General features: G+C 42.7%; 1 protein-coding gene across 3 annotated transcripts in view; it reads right to left on the bottom strand.

Annotated features, from left to right (window-relative positions):
* slc3a1 (solute carrier family 3 member 1) overlaps positions 1-15,074 on the bottom strand; it is a 42,952-nt gene that overhangs the window by 2,843 nt on the left and 25,035 nt on the right. For 2 of the 3 annotated variants that reach the window (XM_085980435.1, XM_085980437.1), the window contains exons 2-8: positions 13,263-13,442; positions 5,824-5,978; positions 4,977-5,102; positions 3,936-4,055; positions 2,661-2,785; positions 1,409-1,610; positions 282-464 (exon numbers count right to left, since the gene is read on the bottom strand). In XM_085980435.1, coding sequence (XP_085836561.1) covers positions 282-464; positions 1,409-1,610; positions 2,661-2,785; positions 3,936-4,055; positions 4,977-5,102; positions 5,824-5,978; positions 13,263-13,442 — 1,091 coding nt within the window. The remainder of the gene's footprint in view (positions 1-281; positions 465-1,408; positions 1,611-2,660; positions 2,786-3,935; positions 4,056-4,976; positions 5,103-5,823; positions 5,979-13,262; positions 13,443-15,074) is intronic. The other variant, XM_085980436.1, reaches the window with a different exon arrangement.

Raw genomic sequence — 15,074 nt, 5'->3', positions numbered from 1 at the left:
GTGGGGCGAGCAGCCCCTGATGTTATCTGTGTGAGGCTTGATGGATTTTAACTGCCAGGCCTCATAAACATTTGTGTGGCAGGCTGCAGTTTTGTGAGGTGGCCACAAAGAATGAGTGGAGACTGCCCAAACCCATTTCATGTAGATCTGTTATCACCAACAGAAAAGAGATTTTCATTCCAGCTCTCTGAACGAGATTTGAGCCCAAATCCCAGATGTAAAAGATCAGTGGTTTAACCTCCTAAATGTTCTAAGAAATTAAAATTTAGTAAAGTACTTACAGGATCAAATTTCCCAAAAGGATCTTGAATCTCATCTTCAGATACAACAATATTCTCCATTCCTAATTCTTCCCCATAGTAAGTAGTAGGAGTTCCAGGAAGAGTCAGCAGAAGCATATTAATGACATCAACATACATTGCATCAATACGGGATGCAATACGTGAATTGCCATGATTTCCTACCTAAAAGTTAAGAAGATAGTCTCTCTTAAATAACATCTGATAACACTACCATACATTATTTAAACATTGCATCACAATGTCAAGTCTTTTGCATTGATAGACCAGTTCTTATTGCACATATCTTTAAAACTATTAAAAATATTCCCAGATACGCATAGTGGTTAGCACTGTTGCCTCACAGCGCCAGGGACCCGGGTTCAAATCCGGCCTCGGGTGACTGTCTGTGTGGAGTTTGTACATTCTCCCCGTGTTTGCGTGGGTTTTCTCCGGGTGCTCCGGTTTCCTCCCACAGTCCAAAGATGTGCGGGTTAGGTTGATTGGCCATGATTAAAATTGACCCTTAGTGTTAGGGGGGATTAAATACGTGGGGTTACGGGGATAGGGCTTGGGTGGGATGGCTGTCGGTGTAGGGACCGGGTGCTAGGGTTTGGATGATCAGCCATGATCTCGTTGAATGGTGGAGCAGGGCCGAATGGCCTACTCCTGCTCCTATCTTCTATGTTTCTATATACTCTACTTTGATCTCTTTACGCTGCCCACTATTTGCCTTACTCTCAAACCAAGAAGAGCTTCCTTATTTGCTTCAAAGTGAGTTTTTTATTTCCCAAATTAGCCATCTTTGAAGCTTCCCTGAGTGAGATTACCAAATTATTGCTGAAACAGGAGGCATTTTGTACTGTGGGTTCACGTTCACCACAAACATAAAATGAAATTACACAAAACCATTGCACTCTAGACCCAGCTGAGAAAGAGGAGTCTGGATTCAAATCTAACCCACTGTACTACCCTATTCTGCAAGTTGTTCAAAAGAAGGGGAGAAAAAATGTTTGAGCCAAACAAGAAAGCAAATAAGTTAAAATATACCAACATTATCAGCTACCTATGAAATTTATGGTCAAAGACATTGGCTATTTGCTATGAAGTGTTTGAAGGTAAAGACATACCACCCAGTTTGGCCATTTTCCTGCAGGCATGTTGCGCATCCAATAATCTACAATTTTAAATACTCCATTTCCTGACATTTCTTTATAGAGATCAATAAGGTAGAAGTTAAAGGGAAAGTCAGCTTCTTGTTGTATAGGTGTTCCATAGTATATCATAGACTTATAAATTTCTTCATTGTCGTAGGATTCAGTCATCAGAAATCTGCAAAGATGACATGGCTAAGAATCTATTCCATACTCTGACAAGCAATCAACACCTAAATTACTTGTCTTAACCTTATTAGAGTCTACCCCTCTAACCTGAATAAGGTCAAGAGTTTACACATATAGGGGTAAAAATGTATTTGCGTCGGCCTCATGTCAGTGTTTATTCAACCATGTGAGGAAGGACACGTGGTTTAACCATTGAGCTGAAATACAGTAAGAAGGGATTTTTCACTGATCCATGGGATCATTCCAAATGACCTAGATACAGGGCAGGTATAGGCTCATCCCAGGTCATAGGAAATAAAGGCTCACTTCCAGGAGTGGATTCAGTTACTGAACCCATGGAAATGATCTAGAGTAAAAATCTAATGAGATCAATAGCAACAGTGTAAGAGGCGGCACTGGTGCAGGATTGTGGATGTGTCTGACTTTAGACTTGAAAGTGACACTTGAATAAGATGACATGCATCATCCCCCAACAGAGGACTGTAAGCATTTGATCATGTTATGATACAATACATTTGATTACAAATTTGTTGTAGTTATTAAAACAGAACCAAACTACAAAGATAGTTGACATTGCTAAGAGGAGGAATGTAACTTTATTAATCATGCCCCAACAGAAAGTCAAAATGGCCTTTCTGGTGAAATGGGATAGCACTCTCACCTCTGAGTCACAAGGTTATGGACTCAAGGCCCACTGCAGGACTTGAGCTCATATTTTAAGCTGACACTCAGTGCAGTACTGAGGGAGTGCTGCATTGTCAAGGTGTTAACCTTCCTGTTTCACTGGTTCAGGTAGATGTTAAAGATTTCAGGCCATGGTTCAAAGAAGAGCAAGAATTTTTCCATTATCCCAGCAAAAACAGGCTGACTGCTTACTCATTGCTGTTCATTGGCTCTGACTATATATGAAATCACTGCCACACGGTGTTAACATTACAGCAGCTGCTGCATTTCAAAGTAATTCATTGTATGTGAACAACTTTTTGAGCATCTCTAGGAGTTCCAGGAAGATGGTATATAAATGCAAGTCTGTCTTTACCTGTATCTGCCAGGTTCTGTACTGAACTCATCCAAAAGATGTCGCCAGCTACGGACAATGTCATGCATGCCCACTTGTGTGGCTGTGTAATCATGAAAGAGCTCATCATAGGATGTAATATTATTCTAGAGGAATAAATAAATAAAATCTCATTAATACAACCAAGTCAGTGCTCCATATAACCCAGTAATAACACCAGCATTTGGAAAGCATTACACCTGAGCCTGAAATGTCCTCATCAGACTGTCATAGGCGCACTGCGAGAGATTGAGTAGAATGGGCCTATATTCACTAGAGTTTAGAAGAATGAGAGGTGATCTCATTGAAACGTATCAAATTCTTAAGGGGCGTGACAGGGTAGATGCTGAGAGGCTATTTCCCCTGGCTGGGGAGTCTAGAACTAGGGGTCAGGATAAGGGGTCGGCCATTTAGAACCGAGATGAGGAGAAATGTTTTCACTCAGATGGTGGTGAATCTTTGGAATTCTCTACCCCAGAGGGCTGTGGATGCTCAGCCATTGAGTATATTCAAGACAGAGATCGATAGAGTTTTGGACACTAAGGGAATCAAGGGATATACGGATAGCACGGGATGGTGGAGCTGAGGTAGAAGATCAGCTATGATCTTATTAAATGGTGAAGCAGGCTTGAAGGGCCGAATGGCCTACTCCTGCCCATAATTCTTATGTTATAATGAAGCCACTGTAAAGTGATCAGGAGCAGGAACCCTAGCTGATTTTCCCCCTCCCTAGTTTAAGGGCATTGAGACTACCTCCCCGGCTGAGATTAGCTAACTCAGCACAGACCAATGATTTAAATCATCATCCTTTCTGTTACACAAAGTTTTGTATCTGTTTCATATTATGCCTATAACAGACAGGCGGGTGTCCGCTGTGTCTAATGATGCCAGTGGGAGGCCCAAACCACTTTGGTGATCATACCTTATTTCAATATTCAGGGTGACCTGCAAGCGCTACTTGTGCTCTCGCTAGGCAGCTCCCTCATTAGAGTCGGGGATCCTGGTGAGGCTGCTGCCATTTAAGGCAGCCTGCACCTCTGAAAGGAAAGGTACACTTGTGTACGGAGATCATTGCAGCTGCTTTTTCAAACTCAGTGGAATAGGTGACTGAAGCTAGCCCCCTCCACCACCCCCCACCGGCCCCCAAGTTTTCAGATGGTGGATGTGGAGGTACTTGTTGAGCAAGCAAACAGTAGGAAGGAAGTTCTCTTTCCAGAGGATGTTTACTAGTTGCAAATAAAAAGCCAGGTAGCTCACCGGGTTCTGTGTTAAGTTGACTTGAGGCTCATTTCTTCGACATTCAGCTTCCAGAAGATATTTGACTGCATCCACCCTGAAACCATCAACCCCTTTCTTCAGCCAAAATCGTAATACGTTCTTGAAATAGCAGAAACATTATAATTAAAATACAAATGTATGTTTTTAATGAAAATACTGAATGAAAATTACCCTGTCAATTCTGCACTCAACAGAAAATACAAGGGTGTGAGTTACATAGCTATAACTAAACCAAGAGGGCAGTCAGTCAACCTGCTCCCAGGACCTTGTCATTATCACTTGTAATCAACCAACTGGTGAGAAAGCTTGTTTGCCAGTTTCACCTTCATCTCTGTGAGGGATTTCAACGCAGCTGAGTTCAGGAGCTTATTGTGTGGGGAATCGTGGGCACTCCATGATCCCCCTTGTTGGAGTCCCAATTTCGAGCACCAACATGTCACCCTCAGTTTAAAACCACAAAGTAGCATCCCAGTAGTTCAATTGGCAAAATCCCTGTTCAGTGTGGTATTGAGCCATTCAGACCAAGAAGGTCCTAGATTCAAACTCGTGTGACATCACCACGTCATTACCACCTCATTTAAATATAGCTTGTCGAGCTGAAGCTATGGCGGAAAATTTAGCATGCACAAAAACGGGCAGGGATCTTGCACAATCGATTCCTGCCCCATATTCCATTCCTATCTGCTGGAATATACCCTGACTATCAGGCAGTAAGTGGGAAATCCAGGTATGCATGCATAATACTGTACTCAGTGAAAACTAAGGATACATTTCAGCCGATGTAGTTTCAATTATTCACTCAGGCTGAATGTGGTTAAAAGTAAAATGTATTGCTGATTTCTACAGCATCTAGCACCTGGTTTCTTTATTTTCTAATGCAGAGAGATGGAAGTACAGGATTAACGCACATTTTAAATATTGACTTTTAGATGATGAAGCAACCTTGAATCTGCTGCAAATTTATCTGGACAACAATATAACTTGATTAAAACCATGGGTTCAAAACCAATAGCTACTTACTTTAATTTCTTCCTGCACGTCAACATTTCTGTAATTCAAATCAGGTTGTTCCTTCAAGAACTGATGTAAATAACACTGTCCCCGAACCTCATCATATTGCCAAGCAGAATAACCAAACAAACTAACCTGAAAAAAAATAACATGGACAGTCGCTTATGTTCTGCCTGGAATGTAAATTGTAGACTGGTACATGATAATCCACTGCAATAACTCTTAATGGGAGGGTGTTCTCACTATTAGAATCCCTTTTAAAAATCCTAGGAATTTTCATTATCTCTACCAATTTTTGTTTTGGTTCTGACTATTTCAGCTGATTTTTATTTGAAGAGTGAGTGCTAATTACATAATCGAGCGTATTTGTTTTAAGAAGTTACTGAGCCTTAAATTTTATGGCAACTGAATGAACATTTGCTCTCATTATCCGGGCTGGAAGAAGAGGGATTGTTACATAGAATTACATAGAAATTACAACACAGAAATAGGCCATTTGGCCCAGCCAGTCCGTGTTGATGTTGAAAACCAGCTCCTGGTCATTATCCAACCACCTTCACTGGAAACCTACATATGTGACTTCAGATAAGGTTCAGTTGTGATGCCCTTTCCATGGTCAAAAAGACTGCTGACACTCACTGTCAAAGTCCACACATGAATAGTGGCCATTTGTGCTGGATACCAGAAGGTAACCAATGCTCGTGGAACTATAGTTCATCAAGGAGTCAACGCCTACAGAAAGAATGGGAGGGAAGAAAACTGGCACTAAAAATAAAGAAAATCTCGATATACTTTTGTTATTACAGAGTCAGAAACCACAGAGAAATTAATTTAAAAATAGGCTTGACGTTATTACCCAGTTGTTGGGGTTAGTGATTTTGTTCAATTCGTCTTTACAGTCCACCCAGATATAGTAATCGGTATATTTTCCTGTTCGGTTCCGGCTAAGTTGAAACCAACGGTGTTTGTTACTGGTGTGATTTGGAATGAAATCCATGATCAGTTTCAAATCTTTTAAAAAGTATATGAAAAGCATTTCAGTAATGTTAAATCGTTTAAAAGTAAGTCAAGTTACACATTTTCATAATTATTCACCAAGAGCCGTGTTAAAGCCTATAATGCAGGAAAGCCACTTTGGCTCCGAACCAGAACTTTTGATGTCAATGGGGTGATTCTCCTGCAATTACAGCATGAAGCAGCTTTTTGATTTTTTTTTTAACAGGGAGAAATCCCGCCCTTATTGCACATCTTTGTTATTTAAATCGACATTTAAAACAACAATGCGGATTGGGCGGGAAAGTGGAGTTGAGGTCGATGATCAGCCATGATTTTATTGAATGGCGGAGCAGGCTCGAAGGACCGTATGTCCTGCTCCTAATTCTTTTGTTCTTATGTGAAGGCAGGAGGATTGCCCCAGTGCGTTCTTACATTGGATGCTGGTGAAATAGTCCTTTATGTATACACATTTGCCATTGTCATTAGGCTCTTACCAAAGTTCAATAGTTGGCTTGTGATATTTTCATAGAATGTTACATCTACTCATAGAATGCTACATTGACTTGAACAGTGAAAAGCACCCAGCAATACAGTTAATTTAGAAATGTCCTTCTAAACATGAGTTGTGTATGTAGAGAGTGTATTGAACTATACAAGAGTGGTGTAAAGCTCTGCTCGTCACATATACTGGTGATGATAGTGGTGGAAGCAATTTGAGCTGGTGAAGTAAAAGGAGCCATACAATTAGAGAAGTTTACAGCGTTATAGGACTACATTTGGATGGTGCCTGTGCCGGGTCTTTGCTTGAGCAAAGTAAAACTAATCCTACTCCCCTGCTCACTCCCCAAAACCCTGTATCTTTTTCTGTGTCAAATAATTATTTTCCCTGAAAAGAGGCAATGCTTTCTGCCTCAACCATTCCCAGTGCCAAAAGTGTTCATGCTCCAACAACCCTTTGTGCAAAGAAATTTCTCCTGATCTTTCTCTTCATTTTACTGGCAATTGTAAATTGATGACTCATCATTGACTCTCCAGAGAACATGGCCTTTCCCTATGCACGCTATGAAAATCCTTCATCATTTTAAAAACCTCTATTAAATCTCCCCTTATGCTTCTCTGCTCTAGTGGAAGCAGTCTCAGTATTTCAAGTCTCCCCTCATGGCTATAGCTTCTCCTACCTGATATCATCCTGGTGAGAGTATCACATATGAAGTGTAGTGGCAGAATATTAAAGCATACAGAATTCTGTTTGTTTTTTTCTTCGGTATAGTGTAATGATACTAATATGCTAAATAACCTTTGTGGCAATAGTGCATTATTCTCAAAGACCACACAATAAATTGCACTTTAATCTGCAAATAACGCACCAAACTACTTCAAATATTCTCTGATTAAACATTTCTTTTGAAACGACAATGTAGTGTAGGGAAAGTGCAAATAACCCCAAGTAATTGTATATCTGAGACTGGTATCTGCTAAATTAATGCATCATTTAAAATTTGTTAATTTGTGTAGTGTATGTACCCGTCTACCTTTAAGAGAACTATTGTATGTAACCGTTCACCTTTAAGAGAACTATTTTAGGTGTGGCACTACTTTGTTTGGCTTCTGTATACGGTAATACCGACGGTGACCACACCAGTATATAAGTGTTGTGCCAGGAGTTATTGGGCAGATTCGCCCTGACCTTCGAATAGTAAAGTCCTGTTTTAAGTTACTCTTGGAGTCTGTGTATTAATTAACTAAACAACCCACAGACTTTACAGTGGCGACGAGTCCGATCGTACCCTGCGGCAACAATAATTCCGAAGCAGTTAACGAGCGTCGAGAAGAGGCAACCGCCCTCGTCATTCTGCTGGGAGAAAACTCGAGTCTGCAGAGCTGGAAAGGAGGAAGAATTCAGAGACAAAGACTTCCATCAGCAACAGGCACTGACTGTCCCTTCTGCCACGGTGAGGAGTGAGCCGATCAGCACGAGAAGCAAGGCGGCCACGGTGACTGTGAGTAAGGGAAAAGTAAAAAGAATAACCGGAGGATAAGGGCGGTGCACTCGACCACGGTCGAGGGGGAAAGGAGCCCGACAGAAGTCGGGCCCAGAGGCGCTGAGACTGGGGCAGCGTGGAGCAAGGAAGCCGCGGTACAGACAGGCTGGGGACGCAACGGCGTCGTGAGACAGCTAGACCGCGACCGGCGAAAAAGGCCGGGCAGCGACCGAAGCCACGAAGCGCTGCGACCGGGAGCGTAGGCGCGGGAAGATATAAAAACTCAGCCGCAGCCGGGGAGGGAAGCACCGGACTGCGAGACGGCTGGGAGAGGCGTTTGGGAGCCGAGCGAGCGGGAGAGGCAGAGCCGACCAAGGGAGACTGCGCGAGAGCCAGTCCAGCGGCTGAAACTGTTCTCCGTCAACGGGGTGTACCCAGCGCCGGTAGAGCCGAGCGAGCGGGAGAGGCAGAGCCGACCAAGGGAGACTGCGCGAGAGCCAGTCCAGCGGCTGAAACTGTTCTCCGTCAACGGGGTGTACCCAGCGCCGGTAGAGCCGAGAGAGCGGGAGAGAGACCGAGCCCGAGCAAGGGGAACTGAGCGAGAGCCAGCCCAGCGGCTGAACCTGTTCGCCGTCAACGGGGTGTACCCAGCGCCGGTTGCCTTGCCGAGAAAAGGGAAAGCACTGAAGCCGACGCGCAGGCTGTGAATCTGAAAGCCAGCGGCCATCGCCTGTGGGGGAAAGTGTACCCCTCCCGCTAGGGAAGAAACGCGGGAAGCCGCCATTAGGCGGGGAAGAAGACAGAAGCAGGAAACCGCCATTGAAGTGGGCGGGGAGAGAAGATAAGCGCGGGAAACCGCCATTTTCGCGGGAAAACCGCCATCTTAGAAAAAAAAAGTTAAAGAAATAATTCGGGGTGTTATCAGAAAGAGAGGAAGATGCCTAAGCGTGGTAACATCAACGATTTTAATGCCGAGGTAGAAGACTGGGCCACGTACGTGGAACGCATCGAGATCTATTGTGAGGCCAATAAAATAGAAGAAGATGACAAAGCTATAACCTTGCTAAACTCGATGGGCGCAAAGACATACGGGCTCTTGAAGCATCTACTATCACCAGCTAAACCGGCGGATCAGACTTTCGATGATATTGTGGCTGTTCTGAAGGATCACTTGAACCCCACACCGTTGATGTTGGCGGAACGATTCAAATTCTATGCGAGAACGCAACGGAAAGACGAAAGCAACGCAGAATACTTGGTCGAACTGCGTAGACTAGCGAAATACTGCCAGTTTGGAGGGAATCTGACAGAGGCATTGCGAGACAAGTTCGTGTGCGGGTTGGCAAAGGAAGGAACGCAAAAGCGACTACTCGAAGAGAACGACCTTACACTTGACAGGGCTGTCCTTATTGCAGCATCGCACGAAGCCGCAGCGAAGGGAACTGCGGAAATGCAGCTAAAGACAGCAGCACTAAGTGTGGATCAAATTACCTCGACAACAACAAAATGCTATCGTTGTGGGAAGACAACACACGACCAGAACCAATGCTGGTTTAAGAACCAGGAATGTAGGAAATGTGGCAAACTGGGTCACATAGCTAAGGTATGCCGGTCAGGGAAGAAGACCAACAACCAAAGGACCAACAACCAAAGGAAGCCATCACAGGAAAAGTACAACAAGGTACACAAGGTGGCTGAGAAGAGTTCAGACGAACAGAATTCAGACTCAGACCCAAACGGCCAGGAGCTGGGTAGTCTGAGAATTCACAATGTGAGTAAGGAAGCTGACCTACAAACTATCTGGGTCATGCTAAAAATAGCTGGAATCCAAGTGAAAATGGAGTTGGACACTGGATCAGCTCTATCAGTCATAAATCGAAGGGATTACCACCGGCTATTCTCACATATACCCTTAAGAGATACCAAGTTCGTATTGCAGACATACACGGGGCATAAAGTATACCCCATGGGAAAGATAAGAGTCAAAGTGAGAGATAGGGGTAAAGAACACCCAAGAATGAACTTATACGTACTACATGAGGGAGGACCACCACTTCTAGGACGGGAGTGGATCAAGAAAATAGACATGGAATGGCACTATCTAAAAGCCATAACGAGTGAGGACTCGGTGCAGACAATCAGCTCAGATTCTGAAACGGATGACGATAAGACCAACCCAAATATGAAAGACAAGGCTGAAATGGACTTGCCGACGAAGGTTGGAAAAACGAAGGCATGCATAAAGGCTTATGCTCCAGAGAAGAACAAAGTTTCAAAACAGAACCCCACCGAACAACGACAACCTAGTTTGACAGAAAATTCTGAGCCTGTTCAAGTTACGGACATATCCATGACGGAAGAACACCGAGCTCGGACTCAAACTTATTTCAAATTACGACAACAATTAGAACAATTGAGTTACCGTCTCGTACAAGAGATGAAAACAATGAAAAAGTTCTATGACACCGAATGGGAGAATCTGGAAAGACAACAGAAGCAGCTAGCTCAAGCAGAGAGCGACCATAGAGCCATCGTGACCAATTACCGATCACATCTCCCTTATGCTGTTCAGGAGTTAGAATATTTGCAGGAAGAAGCAAATGAAGGGGAATCTTCAGGAAGCCAGGATTTTATTCCAGTTCTTCTCTACGACTCCTTACAAGCAGAGTGTGAGAAGTTGAAAGAACAGTATGAACAGGCCCAGGCTACAATTCTGGAAGGGGTTAACTCGGCAACCTCCGAAAAGCTAGTTTCAGTGGAAGCATATGAGCAACTGAAGGTTGAATATGAGCAAGAAGTCCAAAGGCTGCAGGAAATTCTTGATGAGCTCAAGGCCAAGACAGACTCATCGGTAGAAGTTCCATCCATAGATGAGAAATTAGAGGTGAAAGCATTGGAGGAAAAGGTGGATGAAATGGAGAAGACTCTGACCCACAGTGTTCCCGTGGAAGAGTTAACGGTCAGCCAACTCCTTCATATGCTGAAGGACAAGACTCTACAATGGGAACAATCTGAACACGAGCTTCAATCTTCAAAGGGAAGGAGTTCGGAGCTCTCAAAAGTTATGGAAATAGCTGAGGTTGCTACACAGATTTTACAGGGATGCCAAAAGTACGCTGAATCACGTCAATGTGAACAGCAGAATGTTGAAACAGCTGCTCCAGTAGAAGGATTGAATAGCCTGATCAATCAATCCCCGAGGGAAGGGGAAGTATTGAAATCACAAACGAGGTCATTAGTGAAGGATTTGCAGGAAACCCAGGAAGAGTGGGATGAATATGAACGCATGAAGAAGTCTCTTCAGGAAAGATGTCTAGGGAGGGAACAACAGTCGGCTAACGTCCAGTTGGGTACGGAAGAAGTAGCAGGCCCTCTCGCTAGACTAGCTCAGGACGACACCGAATATTACCATGACCTGTTGAGTGACACGGAATATTACGATGACTTGGTCTGCCCAGCTTGTGATGAAAACTCCCAAAGTGCAGAAATCAGGATGAAGCACTTAAAGTCTAAGGAACCTAGGGAGATGGTGGCGCTACAGCTGGCAGCGGATAAGGGAGCCCCGAGAGTCTCCAAGAAGCAGAAAAGAAAAAGACGAAGCAGAAGACGATAACCATCTAAATCATTATCACTTCTATCAGATCATGCACGTGGGCCCCACGAAGGGGGCCAAATCAGTTGGAAAGTAGGAAAAATTACCAAGGCAGTCCAGCTGTTTGTAAAAGTCAGCACTGCTGGTTCAGCAGGATGGAAGTTCAAGCTGTTAAGCCAAGGGAAAGACTATTGGATGAGTCACGCTAGAAATGTGAACCGGCTACACCACAGAGATGTTGTTCGGACCGAGTCAAGACCAGAGACTGAATCTGTGAACTGTTCCCGCAGAGACTGAATCTGTGAACTGTTTCCCGCAGAGACTATATCTGTGAATTGTTTTACATGAAGTTGATTATATGTTATGTTTAATGGGGAATAAGTATGTTGTAAGCTAAAAAGGGAGGATTGTAGTGTATGTACCCATCTACCTTTAAGAGAACTATTGTATGTAACCGTTCACCTTTAAGAGAACTATTTTAGGTGTGGCACTACTTTGTTTGGCTTCTGTATACGGTAATACCGACGGTGACCACACCAGTATATAAGTGTTGTGCCAGGAGTTATTGGGCAGATTCGCCCTGACCTTCGAATAGTAAAGTCCTGTTTTAAGTTACTCTTGGAGTCTGTGTATTAATTAACTAAACAACCCACAGACTTTACAATTTGCTCTTGTGTTTGATTTGAATTACATAATCATTAAATTGAAGTGACAAAATGTTCCCAGCTTCGGTTTTAAACATTTCAATAATGGGTGTACATTATATTTTTAATTGATGGTAAAAGAAAACAATGGCAAGTACTTCTGTAACTTGTTACATTTATAGTTTTAATTGCATGTTATTTATGCATCATGGACTCCCCTCCCATGCCACGGGGTAGATCTTGACTTTGTGCGATAGTGTAAAATGGGTGATAGCGAGTCAGCAGTCCATTTTACATCTCTCCCGTTTTTTTATTTCCATTGACTTCAATGTAGATAAAAATCGGGATAATGTAAAACGGGCTGCCGACTCACTAGCACGTGTTTTACACTATTGCACCAAGTAAAGATCTACCCCCACTTGTTAATTCCTGCTTTTGGGACACTAATTTCCTTTCCTGACCTTCCCTGAAAATAAAATCATGCAGTGTTTATAAATATTTCTATGACTATCAATCCCGCTTGGTCAGTGAATCCCCTTGATTTAGTATTGGTGAATCATTATATAAGGGCGCAGTTATATAGTCACTTTCATGTTAATGCACAGTGGCTATATAACTGTAGCACACAGGGTGAAAGCAGCACAATTGCTCTGGAGGTGATTTGCAATCTGACTCTGAAGCAGAACAGTGTAAGATTCTTTGAGGGAGGCAAGCTGTCAGGTTCTGGAGTATAACTCCAATGTGGTGACGTTCAAGCCAGATTTTTTTAAAATTCAGCTAGGCCATTGGACATTAAAAAAAACTCTACAGTAAGTTTATAATGTTTTGAGAAAGCAAATACACCCAGTCACACTTTCAAAACATTAAAAAAATGACCACCAGGGAGTGGAATTCTACACACACACACATACACGTAAACAAACATGACCACAGCGCTCGCCTGGCAGGAGGAACACAATTTGCAGTCAGACAACAGGAATCTTGTCAACTGTGTTTTGCATTATACAGCAACCAGTCAGACTGGGATTGCAACATAATGGCAGCTTAAAAGTAAGTATAAATTCTTTCAATCTGCTCCCACCTCTATTGTGCATAGCTTCCAAGAGATTGTCAAACTCTTCCATAGTTCCAAATATTGGATCGATGTCTTCAAAATCTTCTACATCATACCCAAAATCTTTCATTGGAGACTTGTACACTGGACTTATCCAGATAGCTTTGATGTTTAAACCCACAAAGTAATCCAGTTTTTCTTTAATGCCTGGTAACAACAGACAAAAGATATTTGAATGTGTTTCTCTTTCTTTCACAATTGATGCAGAATCTAGATTGTAATTACAAAAGAATGATAACATTATAATAACACTTGTATTTATATAAGAACTGATTCTCCAATCCCAAGTAAAATGGCCCCGAGATCTTGCTGCTCCTGCACTGGTGTGGGATGTTCATTTGCATAATGCGCAATCTCTTGTGCATTTTCCATGAGCACAGGGAGCATGATGGCAGCATGGTTGTAGGGTAACTGGAATGCAGGAATATTTGGATACATACATGTGGTTGACTTCAGTGAATAGAATTGAAGTGTCAGAACTGCCCCCTTCAAAGAGAAAGCTCTGAATATACAGCTACATGAGGTGCATTTTGGGGGCTAAGTAGAACCCCACTATCTGAGGCCATGTGCAGCAATCAGGGAAGAAGAAAGGCACTTCTGTGTGTAGGGCCTCCCAAGATGATGTCCCTCCTAAGAGATGAGCAGGAAGCTGGTTAGGAGAGAGGAAAGAGAGTACGAGTTAAAGGCAGTTTATCAGATTTGGCAATAGATAGTGATGCACCACAAGGTTTTGTTCTGGGATTGCTTCTATTCACTGTGTGCATCAATGTTTCGGATATAGGGTTAGAGGGTGTGCTGTCTAATTTTCAGAAGATATCAAAATAGGAAGCATGGTAAATATTTCTGACGACCAAAGGAAGCTGCAACGGGATATTGATAAGATCGTGGAACAGACCAAAAAAGTGGCCTCACATAACTATTGCATGTTTTGTCACCAAGTCCATATGGCACCTCAAATTACAAGTCATCTGTTCACATAATGTAGAGTGGCCACTGGGATGCACCTCATGTTACATCCAAATGTTGAAAACTTTTGTTTTAAAGGGGAAGACTACCCACAACTGCTAAGAGAGAACCCAGACTGTTGACTGCTCAGTCAACCTGCATTACCTCAGTGGCCATGAGATGTTTTATCCAGGAATCAGAGGGGTAAACACTTCAGAGGGTGTGGGTGAGGGAGAATATATAAATTGGGATTGTAATGGTGAATCTATATAAACCTTCAGTAAGACCTCAATTGGGGTATTGTGTGCAGTTTTGGGTCCCACACTATATGAAAGATGTTGAGGCAGTGCAGATTTATTAGCTTGCTGTCTGGTATGAGGAAATACAAATTCAAGGAAACACTTGAAAAATTGGGTCTGTTTTCATTAGAACAGAGAAGATTGTGGGTTGATTTTTTAGAGAAATTTAACATTTTGAAGGAATGGGAAAGAGTATATGGTAACAGACAATTTTAATTGGTTGAGGGATCTAGAATGGGAGAACATAGATATAAGATTAAATCTAAGATTTAGAACAGAGAGCAGGAGAAACTGTTTTATGTGAAGGGTTGTGGGGCTATGGAATGCCTACCAGAGTTAATGATTGAAGCAAAGACCATGTTAAAATTTAAGATTAGGTTTAAATAGACGGTTGAAGGAAAGGCATCTAAAGGGATCTGGAAATAGGGAAGGCACATAAGATTTAGGACTACTGCTCACATGGAGGACAAACACCAACACAGACTGGTTGGGCCAAGCAGACTGTTTCTGTGAGTAATTTCCATGTAATTTTAGG

Source organism: Somniosus microcephalus, chromosome 3 (assembly GCF_052327205.1).
Source record: "Somniosus microcephalus isolate GS21.2 chromosome 3, FLI_Smic_1.0, whole genome shotgun sequence".
Classification (NCBI taxonomy): Eukaryota; Metazoa; Chordata; class Chondrichthyes; order Squaliformes; family Somniosidae; genus Somniosus; species Somniosus microcephalus.
The sequence above is the reverse complement of the archived record's forward strand: the minus strand, read 5'-3'. Positions and strand labels throughout refer to the sequence as shown.